This window comes from Peromyscus leucopus, chromosome 13, assembly GCF_004664715.2.
Source record: "Peromyscus leucopus breed LL Stock chromosome 13, UCI_PerLeu_2.1, whole genome shotgun sequence".
In the NCBI taxonomy this organism is placed as follows: Eukaryota; Metazoa; Chordata; class Mammalia; order Rodentia; family Cricetidae; genus Peromyscus; species Peromyscus leucopus.
This window is the reverse complement of record NC_051074.1, coordinates 25,240,246-25,254,961: the sequence shown is the minus strand read 5'-3', so window position 1 is coordinate 25,254,961 and position 14,716 is coordinate 25,240,246. Positions and strand designations below refer to the sequence as shown.

At 39.9% G+C, this 14,716-nt stretch overlaps 1 protein-coding gene across 1 annotated transcript in view; it reads right to left on the bottom strand.

Annotated features, from left to right (window-relative positions):
- The window catches only part of Epb41l3 (erythrocyte membrane protein band 4.1 like 3), a 176,235-nt gene extending 162,653 nt beyond the window's left edge, over positions 1-13,582 (bottom strand). The window contains 1 exon segment of the mRNA XM_037210183.1: positions 13,132-13,582. Coding sequence (XP_037066078.1) covers positions 13,132-13,186 — 55 coding nt within the window. The 5' untranslated portion in view covers positions 13,187-13,582.
- Between the last annotated feature and the right edge of the window lie 1,134 nt (positions 13,583-14,716).

Sequence of the window (14,716 nt, the reverse complement as noted above, 5' to 3'; positions counted from 1 at the left end):
AGCTCAAATATGGATGCTCTGCAGATATGAAAACACATGAACCTCCACTGATCTTGTCCAAAATGAACTTTCCTAGTTACATCTCTATTTCCATGAGTTCTCCTTGAATTCTTTCGCTGGACAGGAATTTTCTGTAACTTTGAGTTACAAAAGTGTGGAGAGCAATTTAAGGTGTTTCTATAGAAAGATGTTATACAAAAGGAAATAGCACAAGAGGAGATTAAAGTGAACCTAATATTAGATGGGTTCCCTTGACTGATAGCATAGCAACAGCCTGAAGAGTGATGGATGGAGAACAGCCATCATTGACTCCTCTGCACAGCACTGCTCTACCCTCAGGAAGGAAGAGCTTGGGCCTCACTTTCAAGTTCCTTTCAAAGAAGAATCTCCCCCCCCCCAAGACACAGATTTGTCCCAAGGCACAGATAGTGCCTAAACATTTTTGGCAGCACTATCAACTTGATAGCTGTTTTAACTTTACAAACTTAATTCACTTTGAAGGAAGAGACAACTGACTATTGAGCTCAGTCAAAGCCTCAGGTGAAGAACAAAGTTCATCTAAGCAGGGGCATTAGGCTCACAGACCCTAAAAGTTGTAAAGAACTCAGCAGGCACCAGCTACACCCTTCTGTACCACTCCGAAAAATTCTGCATTTGTTCAGGTACATTGATCAGGAACGCCTGCACCGTTATTGAAAGGAAATTAAATGGCAGGCATTGAGACTTGATTGGAATATGCTATACTCCACACTTTACAAGGTAACTACCAAGATTTTACATTGGGGGCGGAGCAGGGAGGGTAACAAAGAGCTTGCTATTTTCTATGGTCATATGAGACAAATCCTTCCACAGAGATTCAGACTGCTAAAAGGGCAATAACAGATCACACAAGCTACTTTTGAGACAAGGCTTTGTGCTGTGTGTGTGTGTGTGTGTGTGTGTGTGTGTGTGTATCTTGGGGTGGCTTCAAACTTGTAGCAATCTTCCTGCCTCAGCCTCCCAAATTCCAGTATTACAGGGACTCACAATTGTGCCTGGCTTCTTGATAAGAAATTCTAATGTCTAGGGGTGATATGAAATTGCAATTAGATTTTTAAACTTTTACTTGCTGAGCATCATTAAGTGCCAAAAGTAAAAAAGTGTTTTAAAAAAAGACAAAAAGAGGGTCTTATAGAAAGGACTCCAGAGTTACCCTGAAGTTACTCTGAAGGGTTCCTAATAGCGGAGGTCAGGCCATCTGAACAAAAATGTGATCTGAAAATAACATAGGATTACAACTTGGGTGACAAAGGCATACTCATGAGTTGATACAGCTATAAGTAAGTGATTGTGTGAATAAAGAAGGAGAAGGAACATGTTTTGCTACGGAAGATTTCATTTACAATCTGTAGGAGGAATGGTAGAACTAGAAACGTCAGAAGATCACACTAGTAATCGCTACAAGGAACAGTGATGGGCGTTAAATCTGATGCTCATTCATCAGCTTCAGTTGTCTTGTTCCTGTGTTTCCTCCATTCAGATGTTGCTTAATTGTAAGGGGAAGTACGTATGACAGTATATTCGGCACAATCATCATCCAACACCCTATCCTATGATCAAAGGTTTAACACTCTCAGTAATCAGAAGCGTGGACCCACATATCCTGGATGAGAGGCATGGGGTGAGAGATGTCATCTCGGTAGATCCTTTCTAAATGCATATGACCCCAATCGATCACTCAGCAACACAGGAGAAATCGAAACTGAAGGACATGCTATAAAATGCCTTAGGGAGTTGCTGTGGGATGATCCTTTTATACGCTGTGAATATGTGTTGCTCTCATTAGTTAGTAATAAAGCTGTTTGGCCAATAGTGAGGCAGGATAAGGTTAGGCAGGACAACCAAACTGAGGACTGGGAGAAGAAGGGCAGAGTCTGGAGACGTGAGCAAGCCACCCAAGAAGCAAGATGCCAGAGGACTAGTAAAGCCACAGCCACGAGGCAATACATAGATTAATAGAAATGGGTTAATTTAAATGTAAGAGCTAGTCAATAATAAGCATGAGCCATTGGCCAAACATTTATAATTAATATAAGCCTCTGAATGGCAATTTGGGAAGTGGCTGCCAGGTATTTGGAAATAGGCAGACGGGACAAAACAATCCACCTCTGTTTACAGTGAGTTGTGAGTCAGACTTAAACACAAGGAGAGACTGAGAACTGCCTTTGAGTGGAGGGGAACAGGAGGTCTCATATGCAAGGTATGATCCTAGGTGAAATATAAAACATACATCACAAGGAAAAAATGTGAAATATGGATAAAATCTGTTTTTAGCTACAAGTACTGTACCAATGTCAATTTCTTAGTTTTATTCATTGTATTGTATTTCCAAAAAAAATGTAAACATTAAAAATGTGAAGTGTTCACATTAAGGTGGGTAGTGTGAGTTTTGTAACAATTCTCGGTGCTGCTTTCATTATTCCTCTTACGTTATTTCAAAATAAATAGATCAATATGCCTGGCATATCACTGGATCCCAGTCAGTGTTAAACATGCCAGTAGCAGTGATACAGAAATGTGAACCCCCAGTACATGATTGGATACTGACACAGATCTTCTCCTCTGAAGCTCCTGAGATAACCCATCCACCCTGACAGTGGTGATTTGATCAGAGCTATCTCCCCAGCTGGTTTAACTCAAACACCACTGAGCACCTACTGTGTGATGGAATATTGTATTAAAGTAACGGGAGCACAGAGATAAGAGAGACTGTATCTAAGGCTGTATTCTGTTGCTATAACAAAATACCAGAGACTGGGTAATTTAGAAAGGAAAGACTTATTATGGCTCATACCATTTTGCAGACTTGGAAGTCTAAAAGCATAGTGAAAGCCGCTCATGACCAAAATAATAATAATAATAATAATAATAATAATAATAATAATAATAACAATAAAGGGTCCAGAGACAGAAAGAACAAAACAAAAGGAGTATTCCTTGCTTCATGACAACATTCTTCTGGGGTAATTAATGTAATCCTGAAAGAATAAGAACTTGCTTCCAGAAGACAGGTATTAATGCCCCTTAACATGCTAATGGTCTCTTGAACCCAACCGCTTTCAATGACATTATACCAAAAATCAAATTTCAAAATGTGTTGGTTGAGGGACCGGCATGGCGATGAGTCTCTGTGCTGGAGACAAGCCCTAGCCCAGCTTAGCTGAGTCTTGTTGGAGAAGAGAAACTTGGACAGCAAAAAGGGATGGGAGGACAGCAGGAAAAGATTCTAGGAGAAGAAAATCCCCAGTAGAAAATCTTCAGTAATGTGGAGAAACCTGTAAGAGAGAGGGTGGAGTGTTTGAGCCAGAGCACAGGAGGCCCAGGGGATTGACAACGGACTCTCAATTGCACCCGTAGGTGGTGAGCTGTCTACAAAGCAACACTGTGTATTTATATCTATCTCAGAAGCACCGTCTGAGTGCATTTAGGAGAAACAGCAGATGAGTTTGCAGCAAGGAGACAAAAGGAACATTTTGCTGTTATTTAAGCCATAAGTAATACCAATGTTAATATTTAAAGGCAGTTATGACTATTTTCCTGTCACCAAGCTATTATTCAGGCACTAAGAGCAGAGACAGAAGGACGCAAGATAGAATCAGAAGCACACCAGAGGGAAAAGACTCTTCGGATTCGATGTGCCATTTATATTCTTTCTTTGATCAATCAGCAGCTCAAATTTTTTAGTGACACATGTAGCTGTGCTCACACACACACATTACACACACACACACACACACACACACACACACACACACACACTATACAATATGGTTTGATCAGGGAATTACCCTTTCTATCTCGTTGAACATTTATTTGTCATTTCTTTGTATTGAAAACCTACAAATCTCCTCTTTGTTGCAAAATATTCAAGCTGTTGTAACCTGTAGTCACACCGTGTACCGCAGAGCACTAGACCCCATGTCCCTTTTTTGCCTCTGATTGCATTTGGGGACTCATTGTCTGGCTTTCTCTAGCTTCCTTCCTTTTGATGTCAGGACCTTTGCATGGTCTTGATTATGTTAACCGCTAACTCCACAGAAGGGGTCTGCATTGAGTCTACCAGGTTTCTAGCCAGGGTATTGGTTAACTTTATCAATGAAAGAGGGGGAGTAGATTAAGAAATGTGTTTGGAAGGAGAGTAGAAAGAGTTCCAGATATGCTAATAAAATCTATGGGGTACATATTAAGCCTAAGTTATCCATGTGATACTTAATTCATATTTTGAATAATCAATACAATATTCACCTGCAGCTCAGAGGAGACTGAGATCAGGTAAAAATTAAGCCCTGGAGCATGGAACATGTTGCTGAGAGGCAGCATGGAAAAAACTCAGCTGAAGATGGATTCCTCAGGCAAATTACTAGTTCAGGACTGGTTGGGGAGAAAGAGATCAAGAAATAGCCAAGTCATTCAAAAATTAGCTGCAGGGACTTTCACTGGATTTAGAACATAAAAGTTACAAGTGACCACATCTGAGAAATTTCAGCTGAGGTGGAGGGTAAGTAACTCAATGGATTGAGTGGTGAATGTGAGTTAAAGAATTTGAGACCCTAGAACTGGTGAAATATGTTTGTAATCCTAGCTGTTAAGAAGGCTGAGGCAGGAGGATTCTAAGTTCGAGGCTATCGTAGGCTACAGCATGAGTTCAAATCCAGCTCAGGTACCTCATTGAGTCCCTGTCTCTAAATTAAACCTCCAAGCCTGCCCTTGGTGACATATTTCCTCTAACAAGGCCACAATTCCTAAACCCACACAAACAGGGCCAGTAGCTAGGGACCAAGTTAACAAATGCCCAAGGATCTAGAGGATACCTCATTCAGACAGCCACGGGAAAGTAGGGGGGAAAGAGGAAATCACTCATGAATTATAAAGAATAGAGAAAAGGCCTACTTTTCATCTTAGTTCCCAAAGAAATCAAACCGCCCACTTCGTTTCCCCCACGTTCTTCCTTCCGGACTCCAAAGCACCCATAGCTGCCATGAGGGGCTTGTTTGTCATGGGGCTGATCAGGGGAGACACTGACCAGCTTGGGGGAGGGTATGTGTTACATGGACCTCTTCCCAAAAGGACAACTACATTCATAATCACAGACTTTTAGCCCAGAACAAGCAGCCACTGAGAGTGCCGCCTACCATCTACAGGTAGAGTCCATTCATCTGGGAGCACACAGATTGCTTGTGTGGGCTTTTGTTTCCTCTTATATCACTTTGCTCTGCTTGGCTTTATAGGCAGTGCTGGGAATTGAACCCGTGACCTTGTTCATATTAAGCAAGTGCTTGTCTCATTTTAAGAGACTAACTTTCCCCTCTGGAGAAGTGCTGTTGGGGGCCTTCCTTTCTTATCTCCTAGTCACACCCTTCCTCTTCACACTGGACAGGACCGAGGCAAGCCAGCCTCCGCCGCATCTCCACAACGCACTGTCTGAGGAAGGAACCTCCGATGGACTGGACGGGAACCATCTATAACACCGACGCCAGCTTGGAGAAAATGCCTTTCTTCAATTATCTAAATTACTTTCATCACTAATGAACAAACCCTCCGCACCTCAGGTAATGGCTTCTTTTCTCTTTCTACAAAATTGAAAGGGAAAATGAAGTGGGTCAGAGACTTGGAGGGTAGATGGGCAGCGTGGTTCTTCAACTACAGCGGGTTTCATACCGCAACTGTTTTATTTGTGCTTATCTTTGAAAATGAAAGAGGGAGAGAGGGAGAGAAGGAAGGAAGTGGGAGCAGGGGGACAGAAGGAGGGAAGCTTTTTAAACTCTGGCTCATTTTTGCAGCATGTCAGTGAGGCCTAAACACATGAAATATAGGAGAAAACACTATGCTTGTATTGATACTGTTTACCACTTTGCTTTTTGTATATAATAAGTATCATTTTGTAATATATTTTGTGTAGTTTGTGTCTAAGTATACATCGCTAGTAATTATAATTATTATGTAATTCAAAAATTATTTTTAAAACCTAGTTATGTTTATTCACATACAATGACAATTAAAGTTTCAATACATATGCTCATTTTATTGCATTAAGCTATAAGATAACTCACAAGACGTTTCCCAGCCTAAAACTATTAAGTTAGGGTAACATTCTGTAGAGGAAATAGAATGCAGATAAAAGTTTGTGGAGGGAAAATCATATGCAGAATATCTTTTTTAAATGCCCTTCCGTGCTTGTAAAGTATATGATTGTAGATGATGAATTGCCATGGCATTTAAGAGTCACATAAAATTTGGTTATAAAAAGTAAAATATGTACATGATATCTGAAGCTACATGCTGTGTGACTACTTAAAAATAAAAAATTTAGATGTGAATTTTTAAATGTGTAAGGAGTATATAGCTTCATCCAAGTGGTACTAAACAGTTCACAAGAACAAAAGGGGAGATGAGTGGAAGCAGTCTCTCCACTGATACCCATATACTTCCCTTCTCACCCACACTATGACTCCTACCACCTCCCCAGGATGGTCTAGAAAAGGAAGCTGGGAGAAGGTAAGAGAAAAAGCCAAGGCTTTGTTGATGTATCAGAAAATGTTTTGGAACACTAAATGTAAAGCATGGCTCTGGCTTTCCCCGAGGGATACCCACATTTGCCAGGGGCCCCACAGGGCACAGGCAAGTCCTGATTAGATGCAAAACATCTGTGAGTGGTGCTGATTATTTGTCAACAGAAGGAGAGGCTAAGGGTTGCAGAGCACTCCCCAAGGCATCTCCCTTGCCGTGTCTATTCAAAAACATTCAAGGCTCTCTAGTGGAAGGAGCATGTTAAATATTTTGTTCTTAGACTTCATAGTTTTGGATCCCCGATTTTTCCAAATTAAGAAGTTGTTATGTATAAGTTGTGCTGACCGTTTTTGCACCAGAATCTTTTAAAAACCTTGGCAGGGTGCTAACATGCTTCAGGACTCTTGTAAGAAACTTAGGTGGAAGCCAGGTATGGTAGACAGGAAGGTTATGAGTTTGGGGCCACCTAAGGCTACATGACAAAAGCCAGTCTCAAACAAAATAAAACACAAATGAAATACACAACAACAACAAAAGAAACTTTTGTTGATTGAACACCTAGAAAAGAAAGTTCAAAATATATAGTCATAAAAGAAACCTGCAGAAGTTGACTGTAGATGGAGTTCAGTGGGTAGGGCACTTGCCTAGTATGCAGGAAGCCCTGGGTTCAATGCCCAGAACTGAATTACCTGGCACAGTAGTTCATAACTATAATCCCAGCATGCAGAGATAGAACCAAGAGGGTAGAAACTCTGCTACATAGTGTAGCTAGGGCCAGGCTGGGATAGATGAGACTTTCAATCAGAACTAAGCAAAGCACGGTAGAGTCCAAGAACCATGTGAAGCTTAATTTGGTAATGTTTACAGGGTCTCCTAGGGAAGATGTGCTAAGTCCACGTTTATAAAACATATCTTGAATATAGTCTGTTGATGTGGTTGTGCAGTATTCCCTTCAACAGGACAATGTAGCACTCTGAAATAATTTGTACATCTGGAAGACATACAGTCAGGTCCTTCTGATATGGGAGCAATCTACAGAAATAAATGAAATAAAACAGTGACAGCAGCCTGGCTCTAGTTGAACAGTGTTCTCAGTCAGCTGTTTGCAGCCTAAGGAGGTGTGGACTGATGAACTTATTTTTAGTTAGTATCAGTACATACCATATAGAGTTAATCAAATGCTTAGTACCAATCATTCACCTTTTAATTTGGAATTACTTTTACTGCTGTGTGCATGACAAAAACAGTAATTATGAGTCTGCAGGGTTCATGAACAATTAGATTAAAGTGTTGCTGATGCATAATATATAAAGTATTCTCCCTAATTGGAGATATCCCTTGTGAATGCGTGGCCATGTGAACAGGCACTTGAGGGACAAGAGGGAAGGAAAAAAGGGATAGGTACAGTCTTGACTTCCTTGGTGACAAATAGCCTTACAACAGATTTTAACACCTTAAAGACTCATCCAGAGGCAGGAATTTCTCTTCTGTAGAGGTGAAAACATCTCTCTGCACTTCCTAAGAGCAGGCAGTTTTCTGTGGTTAGTATTCAATATCTGTAAGTGGGGGATGAATATGTGACATCTCTAATACCAGTTCATAACAGATTTCTCTGACAATGCTTGAATTACAAGTATAATTAAATACAATTTAATTTCTATAGAGAACCAACTGATTGTGCATTTTAAATTATTTTTTAGGTTCGTATACAAAATAATTAGTGCCATTATGTTTTTTCCATACCTAGATGATATGGACTATCTGGGGCTGGGGTAAGGAAGAGAGCCCAGAAGTGGGCAGAAGGCATGGGGGAGAACAAGAGGGAAGAGAAACAAATAGACTCACAGTAGAGTGAGAGTCACCTCTGCAAACTCTCGGGTTTTGTCATCCGTCTAGCAGAGCTTGAAACCAATGCTATTTTCAATGTTAACTATAAATAATGCAAGCTTTCCAAAGTACACAACTGTGAATCTTGAAATGGAACATAATTTTATTCTATTGATTATGATTGTTCTTTTTTTAAAAAAGCATCTTATAAGACAGCCCAGGGTGACCTCCAATTCACTATGTAGCTCAGGCTAGCCTAAAACATCTAGTTCTCCTGCTTTAGTCTCCTGAGTATTGGGATTACAGGCCCATACCACGACTTTTGTCTGGTTACGGTAGTTTGTGTGTGTGTGTGTACACATTTGGGTATGCAAGTGGGCATGAAATCCACCACATACGTGTACAGGTTGGAGGACAACTTATAGACTCAGTTATCTCTGTCTATCATGTGGGTCCTTGGAGATGGATCTCTGGTTTCAGCTTTGGTGACAGCTACCTTAACCCACTGAGTCACAGGTATGATTATTCTTGTATGTAGGGACAACCCATGAAGCTTTCGGGAGTTCAGGAGGTGGGAATAGCCTTCTACATTTGTAAAAGGCAATAGACAGCTGGGTTTTGATTCTTAAAGGCATTCTGTGCCCACTCTTGCCTCATCTGTTAAGGATTACTTCCTAATTTTGTCTGTCTGGTCCCTTTTGTCACTATCTCCATACCTTTTAAATTAAATAGCAATACTTTAAAAAAATATATTAAGTAAGAATGCATGGGCTTTGACTTAATCTAGCTTTCCCATAACTGGGAGGGTATGCTCTATACATAGGCTTTATAACAGCACTTGGTTGTTCAGTGCTATTTCTCATTTCCTAGAATTTGGTATTTGGAATAAGATAATCATCAATTTTTTTTCTAGATAGTAAAGGTATTTCTTTTCAGTGCTTTAAGAGATTTATGAATTGTATAGGCTTATAATGAATAGATTAGGTACATGAGGAAAAATGCTTTTAAATTCTTAAAATCCAGCCTGCCAGTTCTTATGTTTGGAACTTCTGTTACCCAGGTTTTCTTTCTCTGCTGTTGCCTGGCAACAAGATGTGGCCAGAGATGTCAGAGGTTAAGGAGCAAACCAATGTCATGGAAAGTAACTCTATCAGCATTTCCCATCAAACTTTGTAATCTTTGAAATAAAATAGATTTCATTGTATTAAATGCCTGTATTTTTTTCTTATCCAATGCCAAGTTTTTAAGAGACATTTTTTTCCTTTCTGAATATGAGTCCATTACACATGGGGAATTATAATTATGTGCATTGCTTTGTAACAGGCTCTTCTATTACAGCAGACTACTTTGAAGGTTAAAGTGAACAGCGTGTGGCATTATGAAGCCTTGGCTATAAGAGAAGTGGTTGTGGACATTTTAAAAAAATATTCTAAGCAATGGAAACAATCATTGGCTCTAAATGCCCTCACGAGGAAGCATCAGTTAACACCATGCTAAATTCTATTTTTATGTGTACGTGTCTGCTTACTAGAAAAGGTAATGTAGAACATTCTAGAGCCTTCCTTGCCTCTATTTCAAAATGGGAAAATTGGAAATAATTTAAATATTATCCCTAGTTAATGGGTTTTTTTTTTTTTTTAAATCTCTTCTGTAAGAAACTCCTAAGGATTCATTGCTCAGAGTAGTAAATGACATTTTGGTATGATGCAATTTAAGGGTTATTTTTCAGTCTGGATAACACATTAGATTTTAGTGACAAATCCTTCTAGAGAATGTTCATAAGCTCTAGCCCAAATGTTTATCTTTTCCAAATTAACTTCAATAAAAATAAGACATCTTGAGTTAGAATCACATTCCTTAGAGGTTTGAAAAAGATCTCTGACAGTTGGTCCTCCATCTCTAGGTAAAGCAAGAGCTACCAGCCACTTTAAGGATGTGCCCCTAAATTTTATCAGTGAAAAATAACCATGCCCTTCCTCCTCACTCAAATGCTCTGCAAACACTGACCCTCAAATTGCAACTAAGTTAGTTCTAAACTAAGGCCGTACGTTGAGTAATTCTTACCAGTTATAAATATTCCTATTTACAGGAAAGTATGCTCATGGATAGGAATTATCCAAAGCGAGCTGTGTATTCTTCTCAAATTTCATTGTTTTACTATTGCTGTTTTTTTTTTTTTTTTTTTTTTTGGCTCTTTGGGTGGGTGGGGGCGGCAACACTCAGCTCCTAAGTAAATCACATGGAGGGCTATTATTACTTATAAATGCCCAGCCTTAACTTGGCTTGTTTCTTGCTAGCTTTTCTAAACTTAAATTATCCTGTCTATCTTTTGCCTCTGGGCTTTTGTCTATTTCCATATATCTTTCTTCACTTCTTTCTCTGTGGCTTGCTGTGTAGCTGAGTGGCTGTCCTCTGGAGTCCTCCTCCTCCTCCTCCTGCTCCTAGAACTTCGTTTCTCCTATTTATTCTCTCTCCCTGCCAGCCCTGCCTATCCTTTCTCCTGCCTCGCTATTGGCCATTCAACTCTTTATTAGACCATGCAGGTGTTTCAGACAGGCAAAGTAACACAGCTTCACAGAGTTAAACAAACACACCATAAAAGAATGCAATGCATCTCTGCATCATTAAACCAATGGTCCACAACATAAACAAATGTAACACCTCTTAAAATAATATTCTATGACATTTTACTCTTGTATAGACCAGTGTCCTTGGAGTCCTTGGTCTAGTCAGTCAGACTCCTGAAGAAATAAGCAGACACCATGATGCCAACTGTCTACTTATTGCTACTGCAAGTTCCTGCATTAGAGGACATGGGACTTTCTAGTATACAGGTATATTTTGAAGGTTAGAGTTAATGTGTAACATTATGAAGTCATGTAGTATGTAGAAAGTAATAGTAGTTCTCTGAGAAGTATAAAAGTAGTTAGGAGCTATATCAGGGAAGAACAGGAAAATCTCAGGCAGTGACAGCAAAGAATGTTTATGAATGACTACAGGGTCACCTCCAAGGAAAGGCAAGAAAATGCAAGTCTAGAACTTCTTGCATTAAATTCCAAAGTGACTTTTAATATTCTGACACATGCAATTTGAATGATGTGGCACAAGAGAATGTCATGTGTGCAATCCATATGTATGATGTAGTTATGTTGAAAACAATGCAAAACTGCTATTATCACTTCAATCTTCAATTACAGCCCTGAGGAAAAAAGGTTCATTCCCCTACCCCCGTAACTTCTAGTTTGAAAAGATTTTAAATAATTCCACAAAAAAAAAGAATGTCTGGATTCATTTAGAAGTTATCAGAAAATACTTCATAGTTAGACATGTAAAGGAAAATGGGATGTGTTACAAATGTAGGAAGACTTAAAATATTATATTAAGTGAATCCACGAGAGTCTGCCATAGAGTATCAAAGATTTATTAAGATATAAAATGGGGAGAAGCACCCTCACGGATACAGGACAAAGTAAACAGACATTGTTGTTCATTCTGCCCCAGGGGTGAATGGAACCAGCCATGCAGTCTCCAACCACCCTAAGAGAGAGAGCAAGTGCACACCCCCTTCCCTCAGTTTTAAGCAGTCACATATCCAGGGAAAAAAAACACACCTCTATCAGGCCAGATACCCCAAGGTCATTGGTGGAGCAAATTCCCATAACACATACCCTGTGAGACTTTCTCAGAGTATAAGCTTTGTTTCTGAAAGTCATAGTCAGCAGAGGAGGGAGGGGACACACAATCAAGTAGTTGATGGGGAAGGGGTTGGGTTCCTATGCATCCACTGTCCTATGCCCCTCAGGATGCGGCATGGAAAGCAGATGGGAAATCTCACTTCTGAGACATTAAGAACCCTTGTGAAACAGATGGAAAGATGAAAGGTTTCACCAAGAGAAGTTCCTGAGTTGCCTGAGTTTCTGCTGCTTCTCTGTAAAACTGTTCAGAAGTCACTTCTGATCCCAGTCACTGTTGACATCCACTATTCTGAGGACCACACAAAGACCAACACACCCCCTAAGAGAGCTAGGCACAAGGCTCTCTCTCCTGAAACAGCCAAGTTGGGTTTAAAGGCAGCCCTGTCCTTTGATGCTTAGAGAATTAACCTCCATGCATCAATGAAATTGGGTTACCCATTGTTTCTGCAATTTCGTACAAAGTAAACTTAGATTCCATGGCACTAGTCTTGTGTTTAGTTCTTGGCACAGAATAAAATGAGTCACAACTTGTAAGCTGCAAAGGCGAAGCCCAAGTAGACAACACTTGTCTTTGGAGACCGTTCAAACTTCTCTCTTAAGGACTTCCTAAACTGTAAGTTGCCATCACAACTAAAAGCTGTTTCCAGACTGTTCAAACATGTTTCCCCAGAGCAGAGAATTCCTAGCCAAATGGGTCAGACTGTTGTGTACAAAAGAGGACAAAAAACAAAACAAAACAATACACACACACACACACACACACACACACACACACACACACACAAGGTGAGACAACATTGTGGCTAAGTTCCACATCCTTTCATCCCCAAATTTCCCTACTCATTGCTGACAAGTCCAAGGACAGTTAACAGAGCAAAGTCATAAGTGAACAAACATTTTAAGACGATTATGCCTTAGGAATAATTTCCATATTTCCCTTGTAGAATTCATGTGTCAATTTGCTTAACTGTTTATCACATTCAGATTCTAATGACAATGATGATTCCTAACCACCATTGCTCTGTGCAGGTCCACCTTACTCTCAGCAATAGGAAAAACTCACCTCCAAATCCTAGGAGCGACTTTGAGCACAGATAGAGACAGATGAAGGAAGGCATGGTGCACTGCAGTAATGCCAGTGTTCTGAGGCTTCCACACTGCGCTCCCACTCCTCCAGGAATACTCCCAGGGAAGCACAGAAAGCTCCGGGCGGTAAAAGCAAGGTTTTCACACTGTGCTTTCTAAATTCTTCCCTTGAATGCAATTCTCAAAAATCAAGCCAGGCGCTGGAAACAGTAACTGTGTAGCATTTGGGGATGTCCTTGGGATTCTGCTTCTAGTATTTTCCTGGGTTCCCGGTGTAGCAGCTCTGCATGACTGTGCAGTGCTCTCCAAAAATGCTGTAGAAGGAGATTCTAGGAGGAAGGACATGGAAAACCTGAAGCATCTAGGTCTCCCCGTGACCCTGGCTTCTAGGCATCAACATGGAATCTGCCGTTTGGGATCACTTTTTCAGTTTTCTTGGGCCTACTTTCAAAGTCCTTATATTTTCCAATTGCCTTATTAATACACATATCAAAAATCTACAGGCAGGCTGTTAAAATCAACAGAATAATTACATCAATGTTTGCCCTTTATTTTATCTTTTCCTTTCAATGTGTTTCCTCATATACTCTCCAAGTAGGTCTGAGTGTATCTAATGTGCCTTAGTCCTAAAGTATAATACTAGCAGAAATGCACTGGTCACACCAAACAGCTGAGTCTCTCCACTAAGTAGATGGGGCAGATTTCCAACAGAATCAATCCACTAATGGATGGTTCCTGTGGGAGGGGGCAGAGCCCACTCAACAAGGAAGAAGAAACGGTTCCAGTGATCTAGAATGCTATATGGAAGAGGGTAAAGTACCACCAATTGCAAACACTAATTTAATTTTAAGTCAACCCTATGAACAATATATTATCATTCCATCTTTAATGGATGAAGAGAATATCTTAAAACAGTCAAGTGATATGGTTCATATTAAAAAAAAAAAAACAGCAAGAAAAGCTCAACCCAGCTGCAAAATAATGAAAAGCAGGAACCGACACTTCATGACTGCGGAATGATATAACCACATGTGTGACAAGAGGTGATCAGTCCCATCGATCATGAGAGAAATATAAATTCAAACTCCAACAAGGGGGTGATGGCGTCAAATGATATATATTAAAACTCCAATTTACATATATCAATTAACAAACACTAAAGAACTGTAACAGTTTCAAGTCTTGGGAGAAACATAGACCCATACTCTAATGATGATTTATTTAAGGCGGCAAAACAAAGCTGAACATTTAGATACTCTGTGGTCTGGCAATTCTACTTGATCCAAGACAACTTCTCAGACCTGTGCATCAGGAACCACAGTTGCAACCAAGAATGCCAAAACAACTTCCTCCTCACAGCATGATTCTCAAAACACCCACTGAAAATCGAGGCTGTTTCATGCACAGCAGTATTAAACATGTAAGAGCAAACACATTTACTACACATACCACAATATAGGTAAATTTTCATACCAGAAAGTATTGAAGTGTTATAAACCACAGGATGTGTATTTTAAAAGTTTAAAACAGTGAAACTTAAAATTCCATTTTCAGAATAATCG